We start from the raw sequence: 24,683 nt of genomic DNA on the forward strand, positions 1-24,683 counted from the left end.
TTGAAGCTGTTTTGCAGCAGTTATTCCCATTTTGCAGATTTGAAAACTGAGGCATAGAGAGGGTAAGTATTTGCACAAAGTCACATGACAGTAAATGGCAGGGTTGGGTTTTGAATTCAGGACGTGTGGCTCCATTTTGCTGCCTTTTACAAAGCGAGTCCAACAAGCTTATTAAAACTAAAACGGATTTCTATTCCGTTTGGTTCTATCTGACCCTTACCCTTCAGCTTGATTTCCTGGCCCTTCCGGTTAGGACCATGAATTTGTAATTGCTTTCCTTAACGTAGGTGAAGAACTTTTCGTAGACCCTGTGGTGTTTAATTGCAAAATATACAGTATGCGCGCGCGATCCCCCCCCCCCCCATGAACGATGTCCGTTTATTAATCAAGAAAGGCTTGATTCGGGCCTAAAATGATCACTCGTTTTATGAGAACAGATATAACAAGTGCAGAGGAGGGTAGCCAGTGAGAGAAGTCTCTTCCCGTCAGGGTCCGAGGATTTAGCGCAGGCACGCGGGAACGCTTGCTTCCAGCGAAGGCCCGTGGGGGCCGGCGCGGCACAGCCCCCTGGCGCTGCTGGGACGTGAAGCTCCAGGTTCCCCGCGGGTTTCCCAGCTCCCGCACGGGAAAGCGTCGCTGCGCACGCCCGGACCAGTCTCCGCCCGGGCACTGGGCGCTGCGTGGGGCGTCGGTGCGCTGCTGCCCGCGACCCGGGGCGGGCGCACCCCCACCTCGCGTTCCCCGCGACCTTTGGGCATCAGGAACATAGATCGGCCTAGGAGCCGGGCAGCCCCCGGCTGGGCAGGGGAGAGAGGAGGAAGGGGTGCAGGGCGTGCGCGGGGTTGAGCCCTCCCTCGCGGCCCCCCCGCGGTCCTCCTCCGCCGCCGCCGCCCACCTGGCCGCCCCCGCTGCGGCAGCCGCGCGAAGCTCGCTCCCAGGCCTCCCCTTCGCAGCCGAGCGGTCTGCGGAGCTTTCCGGGTCTCTGCCCTCCCCCTTCCCCCGCTTCGCCCGCCCTCCCCCGGGGCCCGACGTGCTCGTTCCCTGCCACTTCGGTCGGGGCGCGCCGGTGGGTTTGGCCTGCGCGTCACCGGCGAGGCGGGGGAGCGAGTGAGCGCGAGGGGCGGGAGCGAGTGTCTCTGTGAGTCACCGGTACCTGGAGTGCGAGCGACGCAGAGCGAGCGGCGCGGAGCCCGAGCCGGAGCCGAGCCCGAGCACGAGAGCGCGGCCGCCCCTCGGCGCCAGGCCCAGCCGCGCACCCACCCGCGCCCCCGCCGCCTCCCCGCGCGCCGCGCGGCCCGCTCGCCCCCGGCTCCGGGCAGACTCCCGATCCCCGCGCCCGGCCTCCCGCCGCCCTCCCGTCTGCCAGGAGGCGGTGCGGGGATCGCCGGGGGATGTCACAGCGGCTCCTCGGAGCCCCCAGCCGCCGCCGCCTGTTCGCCGCCCCCAGGAACCGCGACAATGAACCCCCAATGTGCCCGCTGCGGGAAAGTAGTGTATCCCACGGAGAAAGTCAACTGCCTGGATAAGGTGAGCAAGGGGGCGCCGGGCCAGCCGGGACCTGCCGGGCGCCGGGCTGCACCTGCTTGGAGAAGTTTTGGCATCTGCGATGGAAAGAGAAGAGTGGGTCTGTGCGTGTATGTGTGTGTGTGTCTTGGCACGGGGTGAGGGCATACGAAGGAAGATGCCCGAGGAGTGTCAGAGAGCACGCTTGGCGACCGTGCTGTAGGAACCAGGAAAGCCTTTTGTCGGGGTGCGGGCGGCGGGGGTGCGGGGCTGCGCCGGCGGCGGCAGCGAGCGGCGGCGGAGGGCGCCAGGCGGACCGCGGCCCTGGGAGCCCACGCGGGGCCCCCGGGAGCAGTTCGGCGAGCCGCGCCCCTCTCACCACCACTCCTGCCCTGTCACTGCCCCGCAACCCCCGCCCCCGCCGCCCCCGCCCAAGGATGCGTCCGCATCCCCACCTCACCCCTGCCCCGGCGCCTCTCGTAAGGGCGGCGAGGTGGAGAGGCAGATAGTAATTAATATGTCGTGGGGCGGCCGCTGCCGCATTGCTAAGAATAATCCCCGCCCAGGAGCCGGGGCTCAGCGCGGCAAGCCGGACCCGCGGGGGGCTAATCCACCCGGTTGGGGAATTCCAGAGGAACCGGCTGTAGCCCGGGCCCCGCAGCTCAGCTCCCCTGCCCTTCCTGGGTGCGGATGGAGTTGAACAGCCTGGGAGAGAGACGCTGGCCTCTGTCCTGAGAGACTGACGATGGAGTCCAGCCGGAGGAGGTCCTAGTGAAATTTGCGTGTGGTCATACAGATGATGCCTCCCAAGAGCACGTCGTCATCCCTTCAGGCATCCCGGACAGAGCCCAGCTTTCCGCAGTTTAGTGGAGCTGGACAGGGATGGGGGACCAGGGGTACTTACATGGTGCGCCTCCTGCCATCTCAGGTTGCTTGACTTCCGGTGGACACATGTTTATTGAGATCTCTCAAACAGTGTTTAGGCACTTTGACTTGGACTCGTTTTCCTTTTGGAGCCACTTCACCGGCTCCATTTCTCCATTAACCAATTGCAGAACTCCTTTCGGGCTGCTCGTCGAGGTGTGATATGGGCAGAGCCCTTGTCATTTCTTCCACTGGAGTCTGTACGTTTTGGTGGGGATTCATTTAAAACTCAGTTTTAATAACTGCCTGCTTTATTTACTTAACTGAAATTAGGCAAACATCCACTGGTACCTGCGATCATTTTGTTGTAGTATTTTCAGATACGGGGACTTGTGATGCACTAAAAATGTCTCCTTTCTGTACCCTTCCTGGAGAGAACTGGCATTGTACCAAAATTTTAAATATTTTTTTTTTCAGTATTGGCATAAAGGATGTTTCCATTGTGAAGTCTGCAAGATGGCTCTCAACATGAACAACTACAAAGGCTATGAAAAGAAGCCCTATTGTAATGCGTAAGTACTGTCAACATGATGTGCCAGGTGTGGCACAGCAACAGAGCATAGAATTGAGTGGATTTGCCTGTTCTGAAGAATTGGCTTACTGTGTCACCCAGGTGTGCCAGTGGCCAATTACCTGTTTATGCCACATACTCTGGGACCATGTACGTTGTTGAAGGTCATTGCATTTATGTCTTTCTAATGTGTAGGGTAATTTGTGTGTGTCTTCAACCAGAAGGTTGGTTGTTGAGGTTAGTTCACAGTGTGGCAGAGATAGGGACATTTGTCAGAAGCTGCAGAACTTACACACTGAGAACATGTGGGCTTGGAAATGCGTGTCAGATAGATTTGCATATATTATTCATATGTCAGTTTCCATTTTAATCATATGATGTTGCCATACTGCATTTTCTGTCTGAACCTAGTCGTTTAGAGAAAGGAGTCTTGCTTCTTTGGTCTTAGCTGAGACCACTCCAGAGATGTTGGAGCTCAAACAGGGAACCAAAGAATTGAGACCTGAGTACTTCTGGCTGGTTAGGAGTAGGTCTGTTGGTGGGGATTAAAGAAGGTAAGTTTTCTTTGGTAGGCTTTTGGTCGCCTATGATAATAGCGATTACCTAGCATTTATACAGTGCTTCCCATGTGTCAGGCCCTGTTTTAAACACTTTATGTGTTAATGACTCTTTCAGTCACTATAGACCCTATGGCTTAGAAGGGTACTATTAATGGCCCCATTTGTCAGAGGAAGACATTGAGGCATTGAGAAGATAAGCCTTGGTGAGGGGCTCAGATCCCTCCTAGAGCCTACAAATGGTAAACATTGGCCAGTTCCTCCAAGTGGCCACCTTGCTGCCCTCAGCATGTGTGTCTCAATTTTTTGAGCATCCTCCCACCCAGAATATGTTCAGCCGTGGGCTCTTGGCCCTGATTGTTGAGCCTTCTTCTTCCTGGTTCCCCTGTGAGGACTTCTCCGGCCTGGAGGCTGCAGAGGATCCCCGGCTTTCTGGCTGGAACACTGCCAGAGAGTCATTCTCTCTGGAGTTTTTGAAGCAGGTTCGTTGAGGTCTCCTGGAGATGGAGGAACTGTGATTAATTCAGTCTTCATGCATGGCAGTGAGTTTTCATAGACGGTCAGTTTTTGGTAAGCAAATGTAATGTGGTCATACCTCTCTGATGAATAACTTTTTAAAATATCTCTTGGTATTTCCTTTGGCCCTAGCTTAGTGCTTATAGTGCTAACACATAGACTAGAAACTTTTCAAGAAATCAGAGAATGGTGGCATTGGACAGAATTCAGGACTTGGATAAGTAAACTCCACAGATAGTCCCAAACCACTGATGTTGCAGCCCTCCTGTATTGTGCCTCCTACCGGAATAACGTGAAGCAGTAAATGCAATTGCAGTTCGTGGTCGCCGGATTCTCTTAAAGTGAGGTAGAGATGGCTGGTTAAAGATCAAAGGCACACAGCGCTAACTAGGAGGAAGAGGGATCCTGACCACCCATAAACAGGATAATTGCTCTTGGTTACCCACAGCGCCACCAGGGAACTCCGAAAGGAAAGGGAACCATTCTTCCTCTCACTCTTCCAGCCTGTGGCCTGATTCCATCAGGCTTCATGGGCTAATCCATTGGGATTCTTTATAGTTTCACTGCCTGAAGTTTAACTGGGTGATAACAGTGCCTTTGGGAGCTCCCATAGGCCTGGAGGAATTGGGAAGGGAAGAGGAAGGACAAGAGAAAGAGAGAAGAGAAGAAGACAGCAACAAATATGTATGCGTACGTGTATATATATGTATAATGTATAGACGTGTAATATATGTATATATATACACAGTCATACACAAATACATATGTACACACACAGAATACATATAGATAAAGAATTGAATGAGAGAGAAAAAGAGAAATGATAAAAATAGAGAAAAAAGAGGTGTAACTGAAGTGGAGTCTTTGCTTGCATCGGTCTGCTTGAAAAGTCAGTGCTTACAGCTGAATTTCAGTTCACTCCGGTTAAAAAAGAGTATCAGATTCTGCAGCAAGTCATGGATGGCTGGTTGGCCCTCGGACTTCCTAGTGAACTAGTGCCCAGAACTGTTGAGGTTTGGACCCCCAAACAAAAAGCTTCTTTTTGTAGATAGGAAACTTCCTGCTACATTGTTTCATGGAGTTGAGTCTTATTTTTAATACTTTTAGGTATGTTTAAATGGAATGTTTACAGATTTTCTTTCTAAAATTTCTAATGTGATTCTATTAGGTTTAAGTTGGTTTTTTTTGGGGGGGAAGCAGCTATGATTTTTTTTCTTTTCTTTTTTCTGTTTTTTTTTTTTCTTGTCTTTTTAGGACTGCCCCTGTGGCATATGGGGGTTCCCAGAGTAGGGGTCTAATCGGAGCTATAGCTGCCAGCCTTCACCACAGCCACAGCAATGCCAGATTCGAGCCCCGTCTGCGACCTATCCCACAGCTCACAGCAACGCAGGATCCTTAAGCCACTGAGCGAGGCCAGGGATCGAACCTGCAAGCTCATGGTTCCTGGTTGAATTTGTTTCCCCTGTGCCACGATGGGAACTCCCCTCCAATTTTTTTTTTGTAGTGTCAAACCTGGTGGTTCACTTTATTGAGCAGACAGGGGAAGACAGAAATCGTCTTTAGTGGGTGAATAAGTAGAGTTGATGGTTTAATTTCGCTTTATGTTCATGTCGCACTTGCTATGATGTCTCCCAGAAAATGAGCCTGGCAAAGTTGCAGTTTCTGTCTGCTGTGAAGGTTCCAGGCTGGAAGGCCCCTGTTCTTGACCCTTATTTTTCCAAGGGCACAGGCTGCCATGTAAATTCGCTGGTCAGTGAAGGTTACCCTCTGGGGATCCTGACGCTTCTGCTCTGAAATCAGGTGGTATGTGTCAATCAGCGGTTCCCTGTGGTCTTGGCCAGAAGGGCTGCCATAATTTCTCTGGGTCAGTGGTAGAAAATTGATTCTCTGAAGCATACTGCTACTGGAAAATGAAACATTCTATGTCCATGTAAAGTAATATTTTATCTGCACCTAGTTTGGCTCAGGAGTCAATGTATGTACGTGCTTAAATGAAAATGACTATTCTTCCCTCCTGCAGCTTTTTGTTGAGAAAATTTTCACATAGTCAGAATGGTTAAAGGGACAATACAGTGAACATCTGGGTACCCTCCACTGAGATGTATCTCTTATTAACATTGTGCAACATTTGCTTCATATTTTTATCTATATATATATACACATATATTTATTATTGTTGGACCATTTGTCAGTTTCAGGCATCAGGTTAGTTTCATACATCAAGATATTTCATCCCTAAAAATGATATCATACATATACTCAGAATAAGGATATTTTTCTTAAAGAATCACAGTGCCAACATCACTCTTAAGAAAATTAACATAGGAGTTCCCTTGGTAGTGCAGTGGATTAAGGAGGCATTTCACTGCTATGGCTTGGGTTTGATCCCTTCTCCCAGGAACTTCTACAGTTCCTGCCAAAAAAAAAAAAAAAAAAAAAAAAAAAAAAAAAAAAAAAAAAAAAGGAAAGAAAGAAAGGAAATTAATGTAAATTTCATAATAACTTTTAAAATCCTGTCCATATTATATTTCCTTCGTGGTCATGAGAATGTCTTTTATAGCTGCTTTTTTAAAAAAAGAAAAAGAAACATGATCCAATTAAGTTTCATACTATATTTATTATGAAAATAACTACTTTTCTAGATTATTGGAGATTCAATATCAGTTCTTTAATTTCTGCTGTCATTTTTGTTGTTTTACATAACCTCAGCACTTTCAAGAGGACGTAGATAGCATTTCTTGTAAAAATAACGTAAATAATTAACTTAACCTGTAAAGTTTAATATTTAAATGTTAAAATGTGCGTAAAAATTTGAAGGGATCAGCAGACATTTAGGATTATTTTAAGAAAACATAAAGGCTTTTTATTTAATCGATACCCAGGGGCATTTTTTTTTTAAACGGAATGAAGTAGTGAGTATTTTCTTCAGTTTAAATACGTTGCTTGTTTATATTCTCATGTGTTTAGAGAAGAAACAAGTTTTCTGTTTGATTTCATGCAAAGGAGCACATGTATAAAATATAATTTACATAATATTTAAATTTTGATCTTTTGATAGAATGATCAAAGTAAGTACACACTGGATGTAAGATTAGACATAATACATATTTAGTTCCTAATGCAGCAGTGTACCCTATTAAAATATTTAAAAACAACCTGATCTACTTGAGGACATGCCATGTTTTCATAAGCCTTTATGTTTCATCAGCAGGCAGTGGATTCTTTTGCACATTCAGGATTTTTTTCCATCATGGAACTTGCAAAGAAAAGACTAGGCAATATTTTTATTGCTAAGAGGTGCTGGGAAAATAACACTAGCTGGTTAGACAAAAAACAGCTTGTATTTGTATGTGAATTGATATGCCAAGTCAAAGTATAAATGTATTGCTACCCAGCAAGCCCCTCAAAGAATATAACCCCCAAGGCCATTTGTTAAATAAATTATGTAATTTATTGTGTGTACGTGTCAGAATTGCATTCATTATGTGTTTGTAAAATTACACCAGTTCTGGAGTTCCCTTGTGGTGCAGCACGTTAAGGCTCTGGTGTTGTCATTATAGCGGCTTGGGTTGCTGCTGTGCCTCAGGTTTGATCCTTGGCCTGGGAGCTTTCACCTGCCATGGGCCTGGCCAAAAAAAACCCCAAAACACATCAATTTTAAAAATATTCTGAGCAGTATCATCACTTAGAGATGGCAATGCCAGTGACTGGCCAGTTACTATACTGTCACCAAACATCAAGTTACTTTAGGTCGAGGGGAAGAACTAGTTCATGGTGCAATCACCAAGTGGAACGTTGTCGGTAATTTCCCCAAATCATCACTTTTGCAGACATTTTGGGTGGGGCTGAATGTTTGTCCTGACCTGTCCATGGTTATCATTGCTGGTATCTGTGTCAAACGCATCTCCAGTTAGGGGGCTGAAAGGACACAAGTGTCTGTGCTAAATATGTTTCCTTATCCTTCCAAAGAAGATTCCTTCTTGCCAAATAGTTTCACTTAACATAATTTTGGAACAATTTAAAAATAAACCAGCAAGAGCCATGTGCTGTGTTTACTTTCTCTCTGCCTGTGTTAGCGCTCCGTCTTGTGAATATTTATTGACTGTCTGCAGCCTGGAAGAGGCTGGGCAAGGCGCTCCCTGTTATTGGCCATTCAGAACGGTCAGCTCTGCTCAGCCAGCCTGGAGGGGGATAATTGGCCAGCATCTCAGTCCCTCTCATTTGCCATCCTCTGTGGTCACTCCCCGTCACTGCTTTTACTAAGGGGTACTCAGAGGACGTGGAAGGGAAATTAAATTTTTTTTTTGGCAGCACCCAGGGCATATGGAAGTTCCCAGTCGAGGAATAGAACTACAGCAGTGACAATGCCGGATCCCTAACCTGTTAGGCTACTGGGGAACTCCAGGAAGGAAATTCAGTTTGAACCTGAGAGATTATCCACCATTGATTTCCTGTATATCTGCCTAGGCCTCCAAAACCTGGTTTGATAACACTCTAAGGACCGGAGTTGTCTTAGGACTGGGAAGTTCTCTCTGTTAAGTCAGCTTTAACTACATAAGACCTTTTCATGAAAGTCACAAGAGTGATTGAAGTTGTGAAGCAAGACAGAACTGGATTTGAATTCTGGCTCTGTCATGGTCTACTAAGTGAACCTCTTGATAACTGAGCATCAGTTTCTTCATCTGTAAAATGGGAATAGTGATGCTTAATCCATGGCTGGGTGAGACGGCACCTCAAGGCTGCAGCCCAGTTTCTGGCACATAACAGACCTTTAGGAAACAGTCGTACTCTTATTTAGTACTGTCTTGAGGGGTGAAGGAGGAAAAAGAGGGCAGAAGGCAGAAGAGGAAGTGCCTCGGTCTCTTCCAGGGACTGGTTCTAGGTCCGTCTCTCAGATTCAGCCAGCAAGGATCAGGTTGTACTGTAGCATTTACTGAAAAAAAAAAAAAAAAAAAAGAAATCCATGTATAAGTGGACCTGCACTGGTTCAAACCAGTGTTGTTCAAGGGTCAACTACATATCAAAGAAATGAGGGTCACACCTCTTAAAAGGTTTATACCAATGTTTTTCACACCGTGGGTTACAACCCATTGGAGGAGTATGTCTAGAACGCAGAGAAAGAAAGCGAAAGGAGAAAAGATAAGAATGCATTTGAGTGATGGAAAGACTATCATTTTGGCAAATAGTTTTTTAAAATGATTTTTATTCTTTCTGTTATAGCTGGTTTACAGTGTTCTGTCAGTTTTCTCCTGTACAGCAAAGTGGCCCAGTCACACACACGTACACTCTTTCTCCCATTATCCTCCATCAGGCTCTATCTATAAGTGACTATACATAGTTCCCAGTGCTATACAGCAGGATCTCATTGCTTATCTATTCCAAAGGCAATAGTCTGCACCTGTTAACCCCAGATTCCCAGTTCATCCCACATCCTCCCCCTCCCCTTTGGCAACCACCAGTCTGTTCTCCAAGTCCATGAGTTTCTTCTCTGTGGAAAGGTTCATTTGTGCTGTATATTAGATTCCAGATATAAGTGATATCATATGGTATTCTTCATCTTTCTCTTTCTGACTTCGCCTAGTATGAGAGTCTGTAGTTCCATCCATGTTGCTGCACATGGCATTATTTTGTTCTTTTTTATAGCTGAGTAGTAATCCACTGTGTATATACCACATCTTCTTAATCTATTCATCTGTCGGTGGACATTTAGATTGTTTCTATGTCTTGGCTATTGTGAATAGTGCTGCAGTGAACACGTATCTTTTTCAAGTAAAGTTTTGTCTGGATACATGCCCAAGAGTGGGATTGCTGGGTCATATAGTCGTTCTATATTTAATTTTTTGAGGTACCTCCATACTGTTTTCCATAGCGGTTGTACCAATTTACTTTCCCACCAACAGTGTAGGAGGGTTCCCTTTTTTCCACACTCTCTCCAGCATTTGTTATTTGTGAACTTATTAATCATGGCCATTCTGACTATTGTGGGGTGGTACCTCATAGTAGTTTTGATTTGCGTTTCTCTAATAATCAGTGATGTTGATCAATTTTTCACATGCTTCTTGGCCATCTGGAAGTAATGCATAAAGTGTGTATTGCAGCATGATGTATAAAAATACTTTTCAGAAGTGGTGGTCCAAAAACCCCACTAGCTAAGTTTCAAATTTTCAATGCCCTGTGCATCATCAGAGAGCATTGGAAGTTGCCAGAATGAACAGCGCTGTGCAGTAAGTTCATGGATTGAGACAGCAACTGCTTTCACTCTGTGCCGGCTACACCTTGTCCCAGACCTAATCATCCTTCAGGACTCAGCTTAGCTATCAGACCCTCACCAGCCTACCTAGGAGCCAAAAGCCCACCCGTCTGTACCATCTTCCAGCGTGGGCTGACTCAGGGCATCTGTCTTGTTCACCCTGCATCCGCAGAGCCTGGCACTTAGTGCTCAGTAGAGATGAACTGCGCCAGTATGCGTGACGGTCCTGCTGCAGCTCAGAGTGTGGTCCCTAAGGCCTTTTGGAGCCTGAATGGTGATCTGGTGGCCAGATCTCAGCAAAGGATAAAGTCCTTTCACGGAAGGAATAGCCTTACCTGTTCACCTTTGCCAGTCAAAAATGAATGTGGTGGAATTTCCTTTCATTGCTTACAGGCTTGGTTTCATAATATGATACCTTTCAAAAAGATTCTTTATGGAAGCTCATTTAGTTTCCTTTTCTTTCTTTCTTTCTTTTTTTCTTTTTTTTTTTTTTTTTTTTTTTGCCTTATCTAGGGCCGCTCCCATGGCATATGGAGGTTCCCAGGCTAGGGGTCTAATTGGAGCTGTAGCCACTGGCCTACACCAGAGCCACAGCAACATGGGATCTGAGCCGCATCTGCGACCTACACCACAGCTCACGGCAACGCTGGGTCCTTAACCCACTGAGCAAGGCCAGGGATCAAACCCGACACCTCATCGTTCCTAGTCGGATTCATTAACCACTGAGCCACGACGGGAACTCCTCATTTAGTTTCTTCTGGTCTTAATTATAATCTGTAACATGGAATAATAATGTCTACCTAAGAGGAACTTCATAGAAATGAAATGGGGGGGGGATATTTGCAAGTCTTACCACATCAGATGACACTTATTAGTACCCAAATGTTAGTCCCGTCTCTTATTTACAATAAATTGAAAGTTATTGTCTCATATTTTCTTCCTTAAAGAGAGGAGAGAATGTCACATTGTTAAAAGCAACTTTCTGTGGAAGGATGTTGAGAATTGTAGGAGTTCTAGTTTGCATCCATTGTAATCTGCCTTGTCTGACTTTTTGGTAACGTACTGCAGAGAAAAAAATTAGACCTTTTGCCCATTGACCTGATGTGGGAAGATGACAGGTGTTTTGGTTTGTTTTTTTTTGTTTTTGTTAAAACTGGATGATTGAAAGCGAGGGAAGGAGACACTGTATTTGAACCAAATAGAACGTTTCCAGCACATATGCAAAATGCTCTGATTCCTAGCTGGCCTATTGAACCATTGATGACGTCGAATGAATTTGTGTATCCTTTGAAATCATTATAGAAGATCGAGTTTACAGCTCCTGTCCTGAGTTCTGTGCATTTGAAAATGTTTCCGTCTCTTTATGATGATCTATCTGTTATGGAGTGATGTAGGATTAGAAAAGATTTGGAGACGAAGCACAGCAAATGTCTCCTAAATCACGGTGAGATGCAAGGTTAATGCAAGATATAGATGTGTGCGCTTAAAGGACTATTGATTATGTGTCAAGGGCCCGTGTAAGCGTGCATTTCGGTATGTCTTCTTTAAGCACTTTCAGATGAGTGCTTTAAAGTTCGAGTGATTCCTGGGAATGTCAGGAGTGAGGGAGCAGCAGACATACCCACACGTGACACCCTCATCATCTGGAGTTTCAGGCCCCCTCAAAGCTCTGTCTCCAGAGAAACGGGAAGTCAAATTTCTTTTCTTCTCCCTTTCTGTTTCGGTTCTCTTATAATCAGCATTACTGGGAAGAGCTAGGCTTTTTGCAGTGTGTGAAGGGGAAGCTAGAATAATATTTGTGAGCTGAATGTCCAAAACATTCATGTAACTGGTAAAAGGATGATGGTGATTTTTTATTTATTTACTTTTTTCTTTCAGTTTTATTGAGACACAATTGATACACTTCACTGTGTAAGTTTAAGGTATATGGCATCATGATTTGAATGACAGACATCATGAAATTATTACCACGCTAAGTGTAGTAAATAATCATCTTTGGTAAAGGGTGATTATTGATTCTAAAGTTGGCAAATGAATCAGGAGTTCCTGTTGTGGCTTAGTGAGTTATGAACCTGACTCGTATCCATGAGGATGTGGGTTGAATCCGGGCCTCGCTCAGTGGGTTAAGGATCCAGCATTGCTGCAAGCTGTGGCGTAGGCCAGCAGCTGCAGCTGTCATTCAGACCCTAGCCTGGGAACTTCCATGTATTGTGGGTGGAAAAGTTCTGCTACTGAATCAAACAGTTCTGCAGCCTCTCTCACTGAACCTGAGGCACAGGCACAACCAGAAAACAGGAAATTGTAGGAAGGACGGAGTTTGAATGGCAAGGATCATTTGTCCTAGCACTAGAAACCCAGCATTCATTTTATCTGTGATCTGCTGTGCGTTTTTCTGGGTGGGGTCCTTGAAGGAGTTGCATTGTGTTCAGCTTCTGTTTACTTCCCCACATTCTGTGTCTCTGACTCATTCCCACTGAGCTCTAGGAAGAGCTATAAGACCAGTGTGATGTGTGTACTTTGGAATAGCCTCAGATCGATTCCTAGACTGGTGGCCTGGTATACTTCTGCTTCATCTCTGCAGTGTAAAAAGCCATGTAGGCAGAAATCCTGATACTCATCATCCATCCACAGCAGGTGAGGGTCCACCACACAGAGAGCATGGAGACATGGGATGGCTGTGCTCAGCCGGGGACCAGAGATCTGGGTGGTTGTGGAGTTAGACGGTTACCTGCTGGTACTGAATTCGGTCTTTGTTTTGCTTTTTTGCTTTTTTTTTTTTTTGCTTTTTATGGCCATACTCACGGCATATGGAAGTTCCCAGGCTAGGGCTCGAATCAGAGCTACAGCTGCTGGCCTGCACCACAGCCACAGCAACTCAGGATCCAAGCTGTGTCTGCGACCTACACCACAGCTCACGGCAATGCCAGATTCCCGACCCACTGAGTGTGGCCAAGGATCGAACCCGAATCTTCGTGGATACTAGTTGGATTTGTTTCTGCTTCGCCACCCCGGGAACTCCCTGAATTTGGTCTTTAAGTCTGCCTCCATCATCTGTTATGGGATCAAGGGCATGAACTCCATCAAACTGAGGCAACACACAGGGGCATCAGTCACAGTGCAGAAAGTGCACACTGTAAACGGTACCAAAAGATGCGTAACCAGGTGCGTTTCGGATGGTCTCTTTGGATGTCTGCACCATCCTCTCCTGGCCACGCATCCCGCCCTCCACCTGGAGCCCACCTCTGCCTGCATCCTCCACCTGTCCTTCATCCCCACCCCCATGTCTCTGTTCCCTGGTTCCGGCTCTCATCATATTTGTCCAGGGAGCTCATCATCGTCCCCTACGTGGTCTCCCTGTTCTAGTCCCTCTCTCTGTCTTTTAAAAAAATTGCTTTTTATCAAAGAATAGTTGATTTTCCCTGTTCTGTCAATTGCTGCTCTACAGCAAGGTGATGCAGTCGTGCATCTATATACATTCCCTTTCTTGTGTTATCTTCCATCACGGTCTATCCCATGGCTCTAGTTCCCTGTGCTTACAGTAGAAACGCATGGCCTAGCCTTTCTAAATGTAATGATTTGCCTCACCTCACCCTGTCTTTCTCTTTTTGAGTGCTTTTCCCACCACCACAGTTTATCTTTTGAAACTATGATTGCGGTCATGTAATTCCCTTATACACCCAGCTCTGATGGCTCCCCACTGCCTACAGGAAAAAAAAAAAGGGTTCCTGATAGACACCCAGGCCCTGTCGCAGTCTGCCTGCCTTTATCTGCTTCCTCTCACCCTCCTCTCCAGCCACACTGGACCGCCAGCTTGGATGCCTTCGTCAGGTTTCTCAGCCGAAGTCTCAGTGCCCTTACCTGTAAAATGGGTATCATAATAAGATCTGCCACATAGGATTAAGGAGTCGTTGGAGTATCAAATAGGAAGGTTAGCCACAGTTTCAGGTACACAGTAATGAGGGAATAAAAGTTAGGGCGGATTTTCATCGCTGTTAAACTTGACACTGTGATCCGACCCTTTCCTCACCCTGCTCTTAGGCTGTCCCGCCCTGCCCTCTTTTAAAGTTTCTTTCCTCTGGAAGGCACACAGCTGTGACAACCTTTGTGAAGCCATTCTGAGTCTCTCAGGCAATTACTGGACACTCTCTTTGTGCGCCCTTTGGAGTTTTTATACTTCAATTGTATCATTTATCAAAAAGCCTGCCTGGTACTAGAACTGTGTTTGTCTACCCATTCAGGATGGTTTCCTGCTGAGATTGGACCAGTGGACGGTTCTCAGCCTGGGGTTGGAGCTGGCTTGAGGTGGGGAGGGTCAAGTCAGCTGCAAGAGCTTTGCTTCTTAAAGGGATTATTTCTGGCCTGTGTTTCAGGAATTGAGAATGAGTGTTGCAGTCCCACAATGCACTTCTGATGCAGGCCACCCGGGATTAGCATCCACTCCCTAAGTGAAGGGTTCAGTCCCCAATAAAACCCCCCTCGCTTCAAATGCCACTGCAAGTTTAGGCGTCCCCAGGCCAACAGCACTTCAGAACAACTAGCTGCAAATTTGGGGAGAGGTCAATTTGAGAGTTTTCTAGAATGACTCACAAAACTCAGGGAAGTCCGATGGTTCAGATTATTGTTTTATCCTACAGGGCACAAGTCAGGACCAGTCACATAGGACCAGATCTGGGAGGGTCCTGAACACGAGGGCCTCTCTGTCCTTGCCCTGTGGAATCAGGAGGTGCCTGTCCCCTGCTTCCTGACATGTCCATGCATCCACAAGCCAGAAATCTCCACCAAATTTGGAGCTTTGGTGTCCAGAGTTTTTAGTGGAGCTTCATCATGTAGGCATGATGACTCTTTGGTCATGTGATTATTCAGACCCCAGCCCCTCTCCCCTGCTTAGAGGAGGTCCAGTCATACCATCTGACTCAAAGCCCCACCCCCCAATCAGATGGTTTCTGGAGTGGCCAGCCCCATTCTAAGCATCTTGTTAGCATAGCTCAGGTACGCACCCAGGGACTCATGACCATCCAAGCTATTTCCAGTTACTTGGGAAGCTCCAACTATTGAGACTATGTCCCAGCAACCAGGGACTAATGCTCGTCAAACTGATTATTATACAGCAGGCCTGCTTCTCGCTGTGCTCATCAGATGTCCTGTTGGCAGTGTTGAGGCAGGGTTGTGCTTTCACACATGAGCCTGCCTGTCACGTTATGACAAGAATGATGATCTAAAACCTGCCCTATCTATGTCGTCAGTCAGTAAAAGCTGTGCGAGACTTACAGGGTTGATGCCTTTGCACAGGAGCTGGGTGTGAGGACCTCTTTGTGGGGGGACCCTTGATATAACCCTTGATTTGGTTTTTATAAGTAAACAAGTCTTTCCTATTAGCAAATTACCTTCTTCCTTTCCCCCCTTTAAATTTGAAGTATAGTTAATTTACAGTGCTGTGTTACAGCAAAGTGGGTCATATAAAAATATATAATGTGATAGATAAAGAATATATATGGTCTCTTTTTTTTTCTTTTTTAGCTGCCCCACAGCATATTGGAGTTCCTGGGCCAGGGATCTGATACGAGCTGCAGTTGCAACCTATGCCACAGCTGTTGCAACACCAGATCCTTTAACCCACTATGTCAGGCCGGGGATTGCACCTGTGTCCTGGCGCTACAGAGATACCGCCTATCCCATTGGGCCACAGCGGGAACTCCTGTATATTCTGTTTCAGATTCTTTCCCTTTATGTGTTACTATAAGATAATGAATATAGTTCCCCATGCAATACAGTAGTAGGTCCTTGTCATTTACCTCTTTTATAGTAGTGTGTATATATTCATCCCAAACTCCTAATTTATCTCTCCCCCCATCCCATTTGGCAACCATAAGTTTGTTTTCTGTGTCTGAGAGTCTGTTTCTGTTTTGTAAATACATTCATCTGCATGAATTTTTAAAGATTCCACATAAAAGTGATATCATGTGCAAATTATATCCTTGAGGGCAAGAATAATCCCAGTCACCTCTGTCTACTTTATTTTTATTAATTTATTTATTTATTATTTTTTAATTTTTATTTATTTATTTATTTTTAGGGCCGCATCTGCAGCATATGGAGGTTCCCAGGCTAGGAGTCGAATTGGAGCTACAGCTGTCTGCAGTCTACACCACAGCTCACAGCAACGTGGGATCCTTAACACACTGAGCGAGGTCAGGGATTGAACCTGAATCCTCATGGTTACTAGTCAGGTTCATTAACCTCTGAGCCAGGATGGGAACTCCACCTCTTTCTGCTTTAGCCCTACCGTGTGCTTGGGGAGTGTCCACTCCACAGAGCACACTGCCCAGCCAGCTTTGTTGGGGGCCCAGCCAGCCCCTCTGGTTGTCTGAGCAGCACAGCTTCTTAAGAGCAGACTCAACAGGAAGGAATAGACTTTCTTTCCATGAGGATCTGAGTGGCGATTGCAGCGGAGCCGGCTGTGTTTAGACGTGAACAGTAGCTAGGCTTCCAGGGATTAGGTAAAATATTGAAATGTAGTATGGCTAGATCATCGGTCACTGACATGCAGCCAAACAAAAGGTGGCAAGAAGAATCTTGTCTGCAAAGGTAGTTGGTAAAATCACTTTGTTACAACTATGTTTTTCAGAAGTCTTTGGCATGACTCCTGTGTTGCAGACATCAGGCCATGAACCTATTCACTTGTCTGTCCATATTTTTTTTTTTTCTGAAAATGGGTATGATTTATTTATTTCCTGGACAAAATGTAATCAGGGATTAATGCGTTAATCCCTGAGAACTGTAAAGTCTTTACATTCTCTGTGGAAGAATTTAATTTTCTTTAGTGATTTCCTTTGGTGCTGTCTCTTCTCCCAGATTTCCAGAACCTGGAAAACAATGCCTTGGGATCAGTGCTTCTTCCCCCGCCTCCCCACCCCCGAGCCAGGCTCCCTCTCTCGGTGTTTAAAACCTTGTCTGTAATTCTCTGGTTTTCTTAACATGAAGTGAAATTCTATTTTCGCATGTCTAGATGCTTAAGGCACATAATAATTAAGGGTTATTCCTGTCAGGAATAGAAACACCATATTAGAACAGTTCTTCCTCAGAGGCTGCTAAAGAAGGAAAATCCTGTTTAAAGGGTTTGCCTCTGTGGTCTTTTTTTTTTTTTTGTAAATGGTTGTTATGTAACGACAGGTTTAATTGGCCAGGAGTCAGGAAGCTGGCTTATTTGTGTGCCTCTTGTGTTACATGTTCCCGAGGAGCCGAGTGGTCAGTGAAAGCACCTATAATTTCTACACAGGGGCTTCCGCCCAGGAAGTGTCCTGCGTCCTGGCAGTTTGACAGATGTTGAAAGAAAAGCAGCTTGGTTTTCCTTTTTGCAGTGATGGGTATACAAGAGCCACTGAATACATTACGTGTGGATTGACTTGAAAAGCACCTTTATGCCAAAAGCAGCCCTTTATTTGATAGTCAGCCTCCCGATGCTGCCGTCTTTCTCTGGTGTAGACAAGTGGGTCAAGAGAGATTGCTACTCGGGATTTAAAAATTAATTCCCTGGCAGGAGAAAACAGGTGATAACATAAAGAAGGACCCAAGTGTGCAAACTGTTGGGTGTAAGACAGGCTCAAGGATGTATTGTATACAACACGGGGGCACATAACCAATAGTTTGTAATAACTGTAAAGGGAATTTAAGAATTGTATAAAAGTTTAAGAAAAGAAGAGGAAAGGTTAACAGTCATTTTGAAGAGGCAGCCTAGCACAGAGAGTAAAGACTCTGCAGCCAGTTGGCCTGACTTCAGATCCCAATCCTGCCACTCACTAGCGGGCAAGTTACTCAAGAGGTCTTTGCCACAGTTTCGTCATCTGTCCTTATCTGTAAATGGGAGGCAGTGATATTAGAGCTTGTTATGTGTAAAGAGTTCAGTCCAGCTCCATATACCTACACATTCCCAATATATAGAAACTCTTGTTTTATTTTTTTCTCTCCAGGTCTCTTCTTGCCTACATTTGTCACTTATTTCTAGAATCAAACACGTCCAGATCTGACCATGTCCAAATGTCTTTTTAACAGGCAGGGAGAGATCTCCAGGGAGAAGATGGTGCTGAGATGCTATGCATAATGTTCGCTCTAAGGGAAGGTTTTGTAGAAGTTCCGTGGACAGTTTGATGACACCTCCTTTCATTCTATTTGAGGATAAAGAATCTGTGTTCAGTTTAGTGGTTTTCATTACTGCTTTCAGTTTTCTGGCAGGGGGCTCTTCATCTAGAGAATGTGGACATGAGGTCTCACAATACTCTTAATTCAGTTAAACAGATATTTGTGGCAATCATGTCAAATGCAAGGCAATCGTGTACAAACTTCCGAGGGGTGTAAAGACAACTGTGAGACGGTTCTCAGTCTTGGCTTTAAACAATAAAGCTACTGAACAAGATAAAAAGAAAGAAAAAGAAGTATCTGACAGGAGAATGGAGGAAGGATCAAGATATCTTCCGAAGAGACCAGCAGGGGAAGATTGACGGTCCTGCTTGTCTGGACCAAAGCGTAGACACTGATGATGGTTCCTAAGATCTGGAGATATTGCTGGTGTGCTGCTAACTAAATCCCGGTGGCCGAGGGGCTCGCTGTGCTAAAAAGAAACAGATCTGATTGGTGGGTCCATGTATAGAAGGAAAGAAACCGGAAGGTGAAGAAATGTTGGAGAACCTTTGGACGAGGATGAAATGAGGGAGAAACCACTTCAGGGTGGACCTGGGCCCTGATGTGATGGGGAAGGTAACTGTGCTTTCTCAACATACTCACACTTCGGCACAGAGCTGGATGCAGGGCAAAGGGAGGCTTGACCAAGACGGTTCTGAAAGTTTAAGAGAGAAGATCAGTTGCTTTTTCGATTTGCTTTTGTTTATTGTTTCACTGTTTTCAAGCTCTTCGGACTTCATGTGGAAAATAAGGAAGCATGAGTTGGAGAGAGAGTGACTGGAGGGATTTTGGAGCAGGTGGTCTGTGTGACCTTGAAGTTCATGGGAGTGAAAGGAGAGCTGGCTGGTCCCACCACACCCCAGACTCCAGGAAACCTGTTCACAGAGTGTGAGAAGCGAGAGGCAGCCCTAGGTTACGAGAAACTGTGAGCCAGGAGCCATGTAGAGTTCCATTTCCCCTGGATACCCAGGGACTGGAATGGTCCTTGGCTCACAGTTGACCTTTAATAAAGATCTACTGGGTAAATGAAAGGAGGAATAAAAAGAAGGGCGCTCCACGAGATGGAAGAGTTTGAAATAAAGTTCTGATTTAAAACATGTTAATCATTCCAGTGAGGGAGAAAATGAGGAATGCCTCTTAAAACAAAACCCGAAAGACAAAAAAGCAACATAGGGCATCACCCCCAGAGCTTTCTCACCTCCGATTAATAAGACACACAGTTTAAAAGATGGGAAACTGAGAATCCAGAAATGGAGGAGGATGTTCCTGGCATTGGAAAGTGGGTGAAGAATCCGGCTGCAGTGCTGCCCGGTGCAGTGGGTTAAAGGGATCCATTGTTGCTACAGCTGTGGCATAGGTCGCAGCTGCAGCTCGGATTCAGTCTCTGGTCCAGGAACTTCTGTATGTCACATGTGGAGCCATAAAATTAAAAAAAAAATGCACAAATGCACAAAAATGCCCTGTAAGAGTAGGATCAAGAAAGCTAACAGCCAACGTGAGCAATGGCTTGTGAAAAATTCTCAAGACAGAGTTTTAAAAACACTTGTGTTCTGAGAAAAATGATGAACTGTGGCTTGGGGAAGATTCTGGGATAATAAAGACGATAAAGAAAAAAGCACAATGACTCAGTCCCTAGTTGGCCTTTATTCTTTCAACAAAGAAGATATTTACACCTAGGAAAAGACCCACAAATAGCATTAAACAGTTAAGTAAAGCTTAGTAGAGTCGATAGCTAGACATGAAGCCATTCTTCATGGTAACAAAAGAAGTTTGAATCTCTAGATCCAGATGAATAGCATCATAGGGTCCTGAGAAGACCCTGTAGACGTGGTCCTGGAAGGGAAGCCGTGGAGCCCTGGCCCTTCACAATAGGAGCAGAGGTGGGAGAGTTGACAGTGGACTCGTCTGGCTTAGTTACTAAGGGGCTGCACCTCTCCTCCCTTTCTGTAAAGTGATGTCATGTCAGCCCTTCCACTAGATGAGGCTGGGTCTCCGCTGATGGTAATAATAGCACTTACTATGTCTTCTGTTTACTCTTAGGAACAGATCAGATAATCTATGTAAGCAGTTGACAGTGTTGATACCACCTAAGCATTAGTTATTCTCACCATTGTCTATTCTTTTTGAGAAATTATCCGCAAAAGAGAGCGTTGGGAGTTTTGGAGATGGGAAGATGTGCCAAGTTTGACAAAGGGGAAGAAGAGACAGATTGTAGAAATTACAGCCTAATAAATTTGACATTAATTGCTGGCAAAATTCTATGCATCAGTGCAGAGGTAGTTTGGGAAGATCAAAATAAAAAGTTCTCATGGCTGCTGTATTAGTATGCTCAGCCTGCTGGACAGAGCGCCGCAACCTGAGTGGCTTGTTATTGTGGCACAGTTGTGGAGACTAGAAATCCGAAATCAGGGTGTCCACAGGAGTGGTTTTTTGGGGATGGGAGGTGAGAGGGAAGGATCTGTCGGAGCTGCTGTCCTCGGCTTGGAGATGGTTCTCCCTCCCTGCCTTTTCACATCCCCTTCCCTCTGTGTGTCTGTGTTGACATCACTCCTTTGCATAAGGACGTGGTCATATTGGGTCAGGCCCCACTCTGATGACCTCACTGTGGCTGTTTTCCCTATGTAAAGATCCTGTCTGTACCTAAGGCTGTGCTCTGAGGTCTGGGGGGGGGTTAGGACTTCAACTTATCTTTTTTTTTTGGTCTTTTTAGGACTGCCCCCGTGGCATATGGAGGTTCCCAGGCTAGGGGTCTAATCGGAGGTGTAGCAGCCGGCCTGTGCCAGAGCCACAACAACGCCAGATGCGAGCCATGTCTGCAACCTACACTACAGCTCATGGCATCACCAGATCCTTAACCCACCGAGCGATGCCAGGGATTGAACCTGCATCCTCACAGATGCTAATCGGGTTCGTTCACCACGGAGCCACTATAAGAACTCCCTCAAACTTACCTTTTTAGAGAGGATTCAACCCTTAACAGATTCATCTCACAAAAGGCAAGTAAAGCAAAATTAGCCCTATTAGTTTTATGGTAAAGAAGAGAGGAAATATATACACAGTAAACATGGAATTTTTTGAAAAAGATATTCAATATGCTTGATTTTTTTTCACCAATGAAATTTATGGTGCATGTCCCCTTTCTCCTCTCGCTCAAGCACTTGGTTTCATCTGCATTTGAATCACTAGACCTTGGCCGCAGTATGTGTTTCTTTATGTGACACCACGGTTTCCAGACCCCGGTCTTATTTTCAGGGTGTAACCACCTTCTCCCGTCGACCCACACCGTTACTTTGTGACATCGTGTGCGTTGTCAACGTCGCGTGCATTGTCAGCTTGGGAAACAGCGGTGAAACCGTTCTCTGAGGGCTTGTTCTTGCTCCCAGGAGAATGGCAGTCAAATAGTTAGAGAGAAATGAACTTCGGTTTCCAGTGAAGAGGCCAGAAGCAACACGGTTTAAAGTTTCATAGAAAATGACACCGTTCTCATCATTTTATTTTGAAGAGGAGAAAAGAAATCCCCTGACTGTGACTTCGTTCTCATGATTTTAGTTCACGTGAAAGATTGCGGGGTGGAGATTTATCTTCGTAATGTTCCTACGGTTTAGAATTTATATTTCCATTTCAGAATTTAATTATTCATTTGATCGTAAAACTTCCGCCAAGGGCTTCTCTTTCTGAAAAAGCCTTCTTTTATTTTATGAAGTCATGATGAATTTTATCTGTGTTTCAAGAGGCGGTGGAGTAAAATGACTTTTGTCACGTTGGCATTTCTGTGTAAGTGTTGGTCTCCTAAGGAGAACACGTCCGGGCGTGCAGGGCAGGTGGATCCTGTGATAAGGCTTGTGTGGGTCCTGCTTTGTTTTCAGTATCCACGTTCCCCGGTTAACCTATTCTCCCAGGTGAACTTTATTACCAGATAGAAATCTTATCCACCCATGAGTTCATGTCTGTTTTGAAAAACAGCACTGCTCCTCCACCCTCGCCCCCTGCCTTTGGAAACAAATCCCAAACACACCCCTCCTTTTTCCTCCTCATAATCAGAGCTTAACTTTCAGGGCCTCCCAAGTCCTGCTGATGTTTTGCTTGAAATCATTTTTTGGTGACCTTTGTTCATTTATCCAGGCGGCTTTTTGGACTGGGCTTACAACCCCGTCCACAGGATGCCGCACGGCAGACTCTCAGGGCCTTCAAAAAAGAAAGAAAAAGTGGGGGGGGGCAGTCTGGTCTGCCTTTCTCCAGTTCCCACCCCCCCAAGAAAGGAATGTGTCTAGATTTTTTTTCCTTATAGTTTCTGCTGGTCTGTCCTTTCTCCTTTTTCTTCTCTCTCTCTCTCTCTTTTTTTTTTTAAACCACTTGAGTGGCCAGAAATTCAGCCTTGAGGTATGATGGACCTTTTCAATTTTTCTAAAAACCTTTGACCAGAGAATTTCTGGGCCCGGCCTGAGAATGTGGTGCAGGGACCCATCTGGCTTTTGAGCATCAGCAGAGGCAGGTGACCCAGCGCCCGTCCACTGCTGTCCTCATGGCCCCAGATTAGTCTCTGCAGAGGGTCTGCTGGTGAGAGGAAGAGAAAACAAGGGTTTATAAAGATCAGGCACAGCCCTCTATCAGCATGAGCGCGATGGCCACCTGACTCCAAGTCTCTCTTGCCCAATCTTTTTTTTTTTTTTTTTTTTTTTCCCAGAGCTGGGCAAGGCTTTATCCATTCTGCTACTCAAGTCTTCAAGTGCAGCAATTGTTTGAGCCTTAGCAGTGCAGCGATCACCTGGGTGTTGAGTGTGAATTTTAAAGCTGAAGTGTTAAATTTTTGTGGACACGGTACTCATGATTTCAAAAGCACTCTTTTTCAAATTGGAATGCCGTTTCAGATTATTTCAGATTTTCTGTAAGAGAGATGTTGAGTGAGAGTTTGAGAAGGAAATTTCTTTTTTCCCCTGTCTCTTAGCTTTAAGCTTCAATTCAACAATTAAAAAAAGTCCTCCTGGTGAAGACATTAAAGATTTATTTCATGACATCGTTGAGGAAACCCCCCCCGCGTCTCTTTAACATTCTGAATGTTGTTGAGAATTGTGGTGTTTTTCCTCATCTGTTTTGTGTTGTGAATTTCTAAAGCTCAAGGTGCTGTGTAGGCCCAGAAGTGCAGTGGACAGAGAGGAAAGCCTAGCAGTCCAGCTCACTTACCTTGTGCCTCCCTTTCTGAGTTGGACTGCAGGGTTTGCTTTAAGGAGTATTTGTTTTCTGCATGGTGTTAATAATATAAGTCATTTCTCTTCTGAACTGGGGGAACCGTTCTCTTCATTAAGTCAGTTTTTAGCAAATATTTCTTAAGTAACATTGAGGAAGGTGAAACGTTTCAGAAAAACATGTCATATATTGTTCATTATAAACTGTCTTAGTTTGCTTCTTCTGTTCTGTGTGGGTTTACATTACTATAAGCCATTTAACAAATAGAAATGCAGTCCTGCATCTTACTTTTATGCTGTAGAGACTGGCATTTTGGAGTTCCCAAGGTGGCTCAGCAGAAACGAATCTGACTGGCATCCATTAGGACGCAGGTTTGATCCCTGGCCTCACTCAATGGGTTAAGGATCTGGCATCGCCGTGAGCTATGGTGTAGTTGAAGACTCGGTTGGGATCCCGAATTGCTGTGGCTGTGGTGTAGACCAGCAGCTCTAGCTCCCGTTGGACCCCTAGCCTGGGAACCTCCATATGCCGACGGTGTGGCCTTAAAAAGACAAAAAAAAAAAAAAAAAAAAAGACTGGCATTTTATTTCTGTACGTACAGTAGTCTGCCCACCTCTTGGGGGATCTGTTCCAGACCCCAGTGGGTGCCTGAAACTGAGGAGAATACTGAATCCTATAAGTACTATTTTTTCTATGTGTACATGTCTATGATAAAGTTTAACTTATAAATTCAGCCCAGTAAAAGATAAACAAGGATAACCAATGATAAAATAGAATAATTATAACCATACATTGTAATAAAAGTATGTGAATATAGCCTCTCTCAGAATATCTTATTCTACAGGTTTAATGCCTTTCCCGTCTTCACCGAGCGCTTAAACTGCACCGTGGTTGTAAGCTTTGCGGTTTGAGGTGCAACAGCAAAACCAGCACAGATGTCTTTTCCCTTCTTCATGATTTTGTGGATAGATGATTTGTTCTTACCATAGGTCATGGCAACCTCAGCCTGCATTTTCTTCTGCTCTTCTCATTAGTTCGAGGACTTTGACCTTCTCACTTAAAG

General features: G+C 45.4%; 1 protein-coding gene across 1 annotated transcript in view; it reads left to right on the top strand.

The window, feature by feature from the left end:
• Positions 1,177–24,683, top strand: part of NEBL (nebulette) — a 354,941-nt gene continuing 331,434 nt past the window's right edge. Inside the window, exons 1-2 of the mRNA XM_003357763.4 lie at positions 1,177–1,527; positions 2,845–2,939. Of these exons, the coding sequence (XP_003357811.1) occupies positions 1,459–1,527; positions 2,845–2,939 (164 nt within the window). The 5' untranslated portion in view covers positions 1,177–1,458. The remainder of the gene's footprint in view (positions 1,528–2,844; positions 2,940–24,683) is intronic.

This window comes from Sus scrofa, chromosome 10, assembly GCF_000003025.6.
Source record: "Sus scrofa isolate TJ Tabasco breed Duroc chromosome 10, Sscrofa11.1, whole genome shotgun sequence".
NCBI classification, from domain to species: domain Eukaryota; kingdom Metazoa; phylum Chordata; class Mammalia; order Artiodactyla; family Suidae; genus Sus; species Sus scrofa.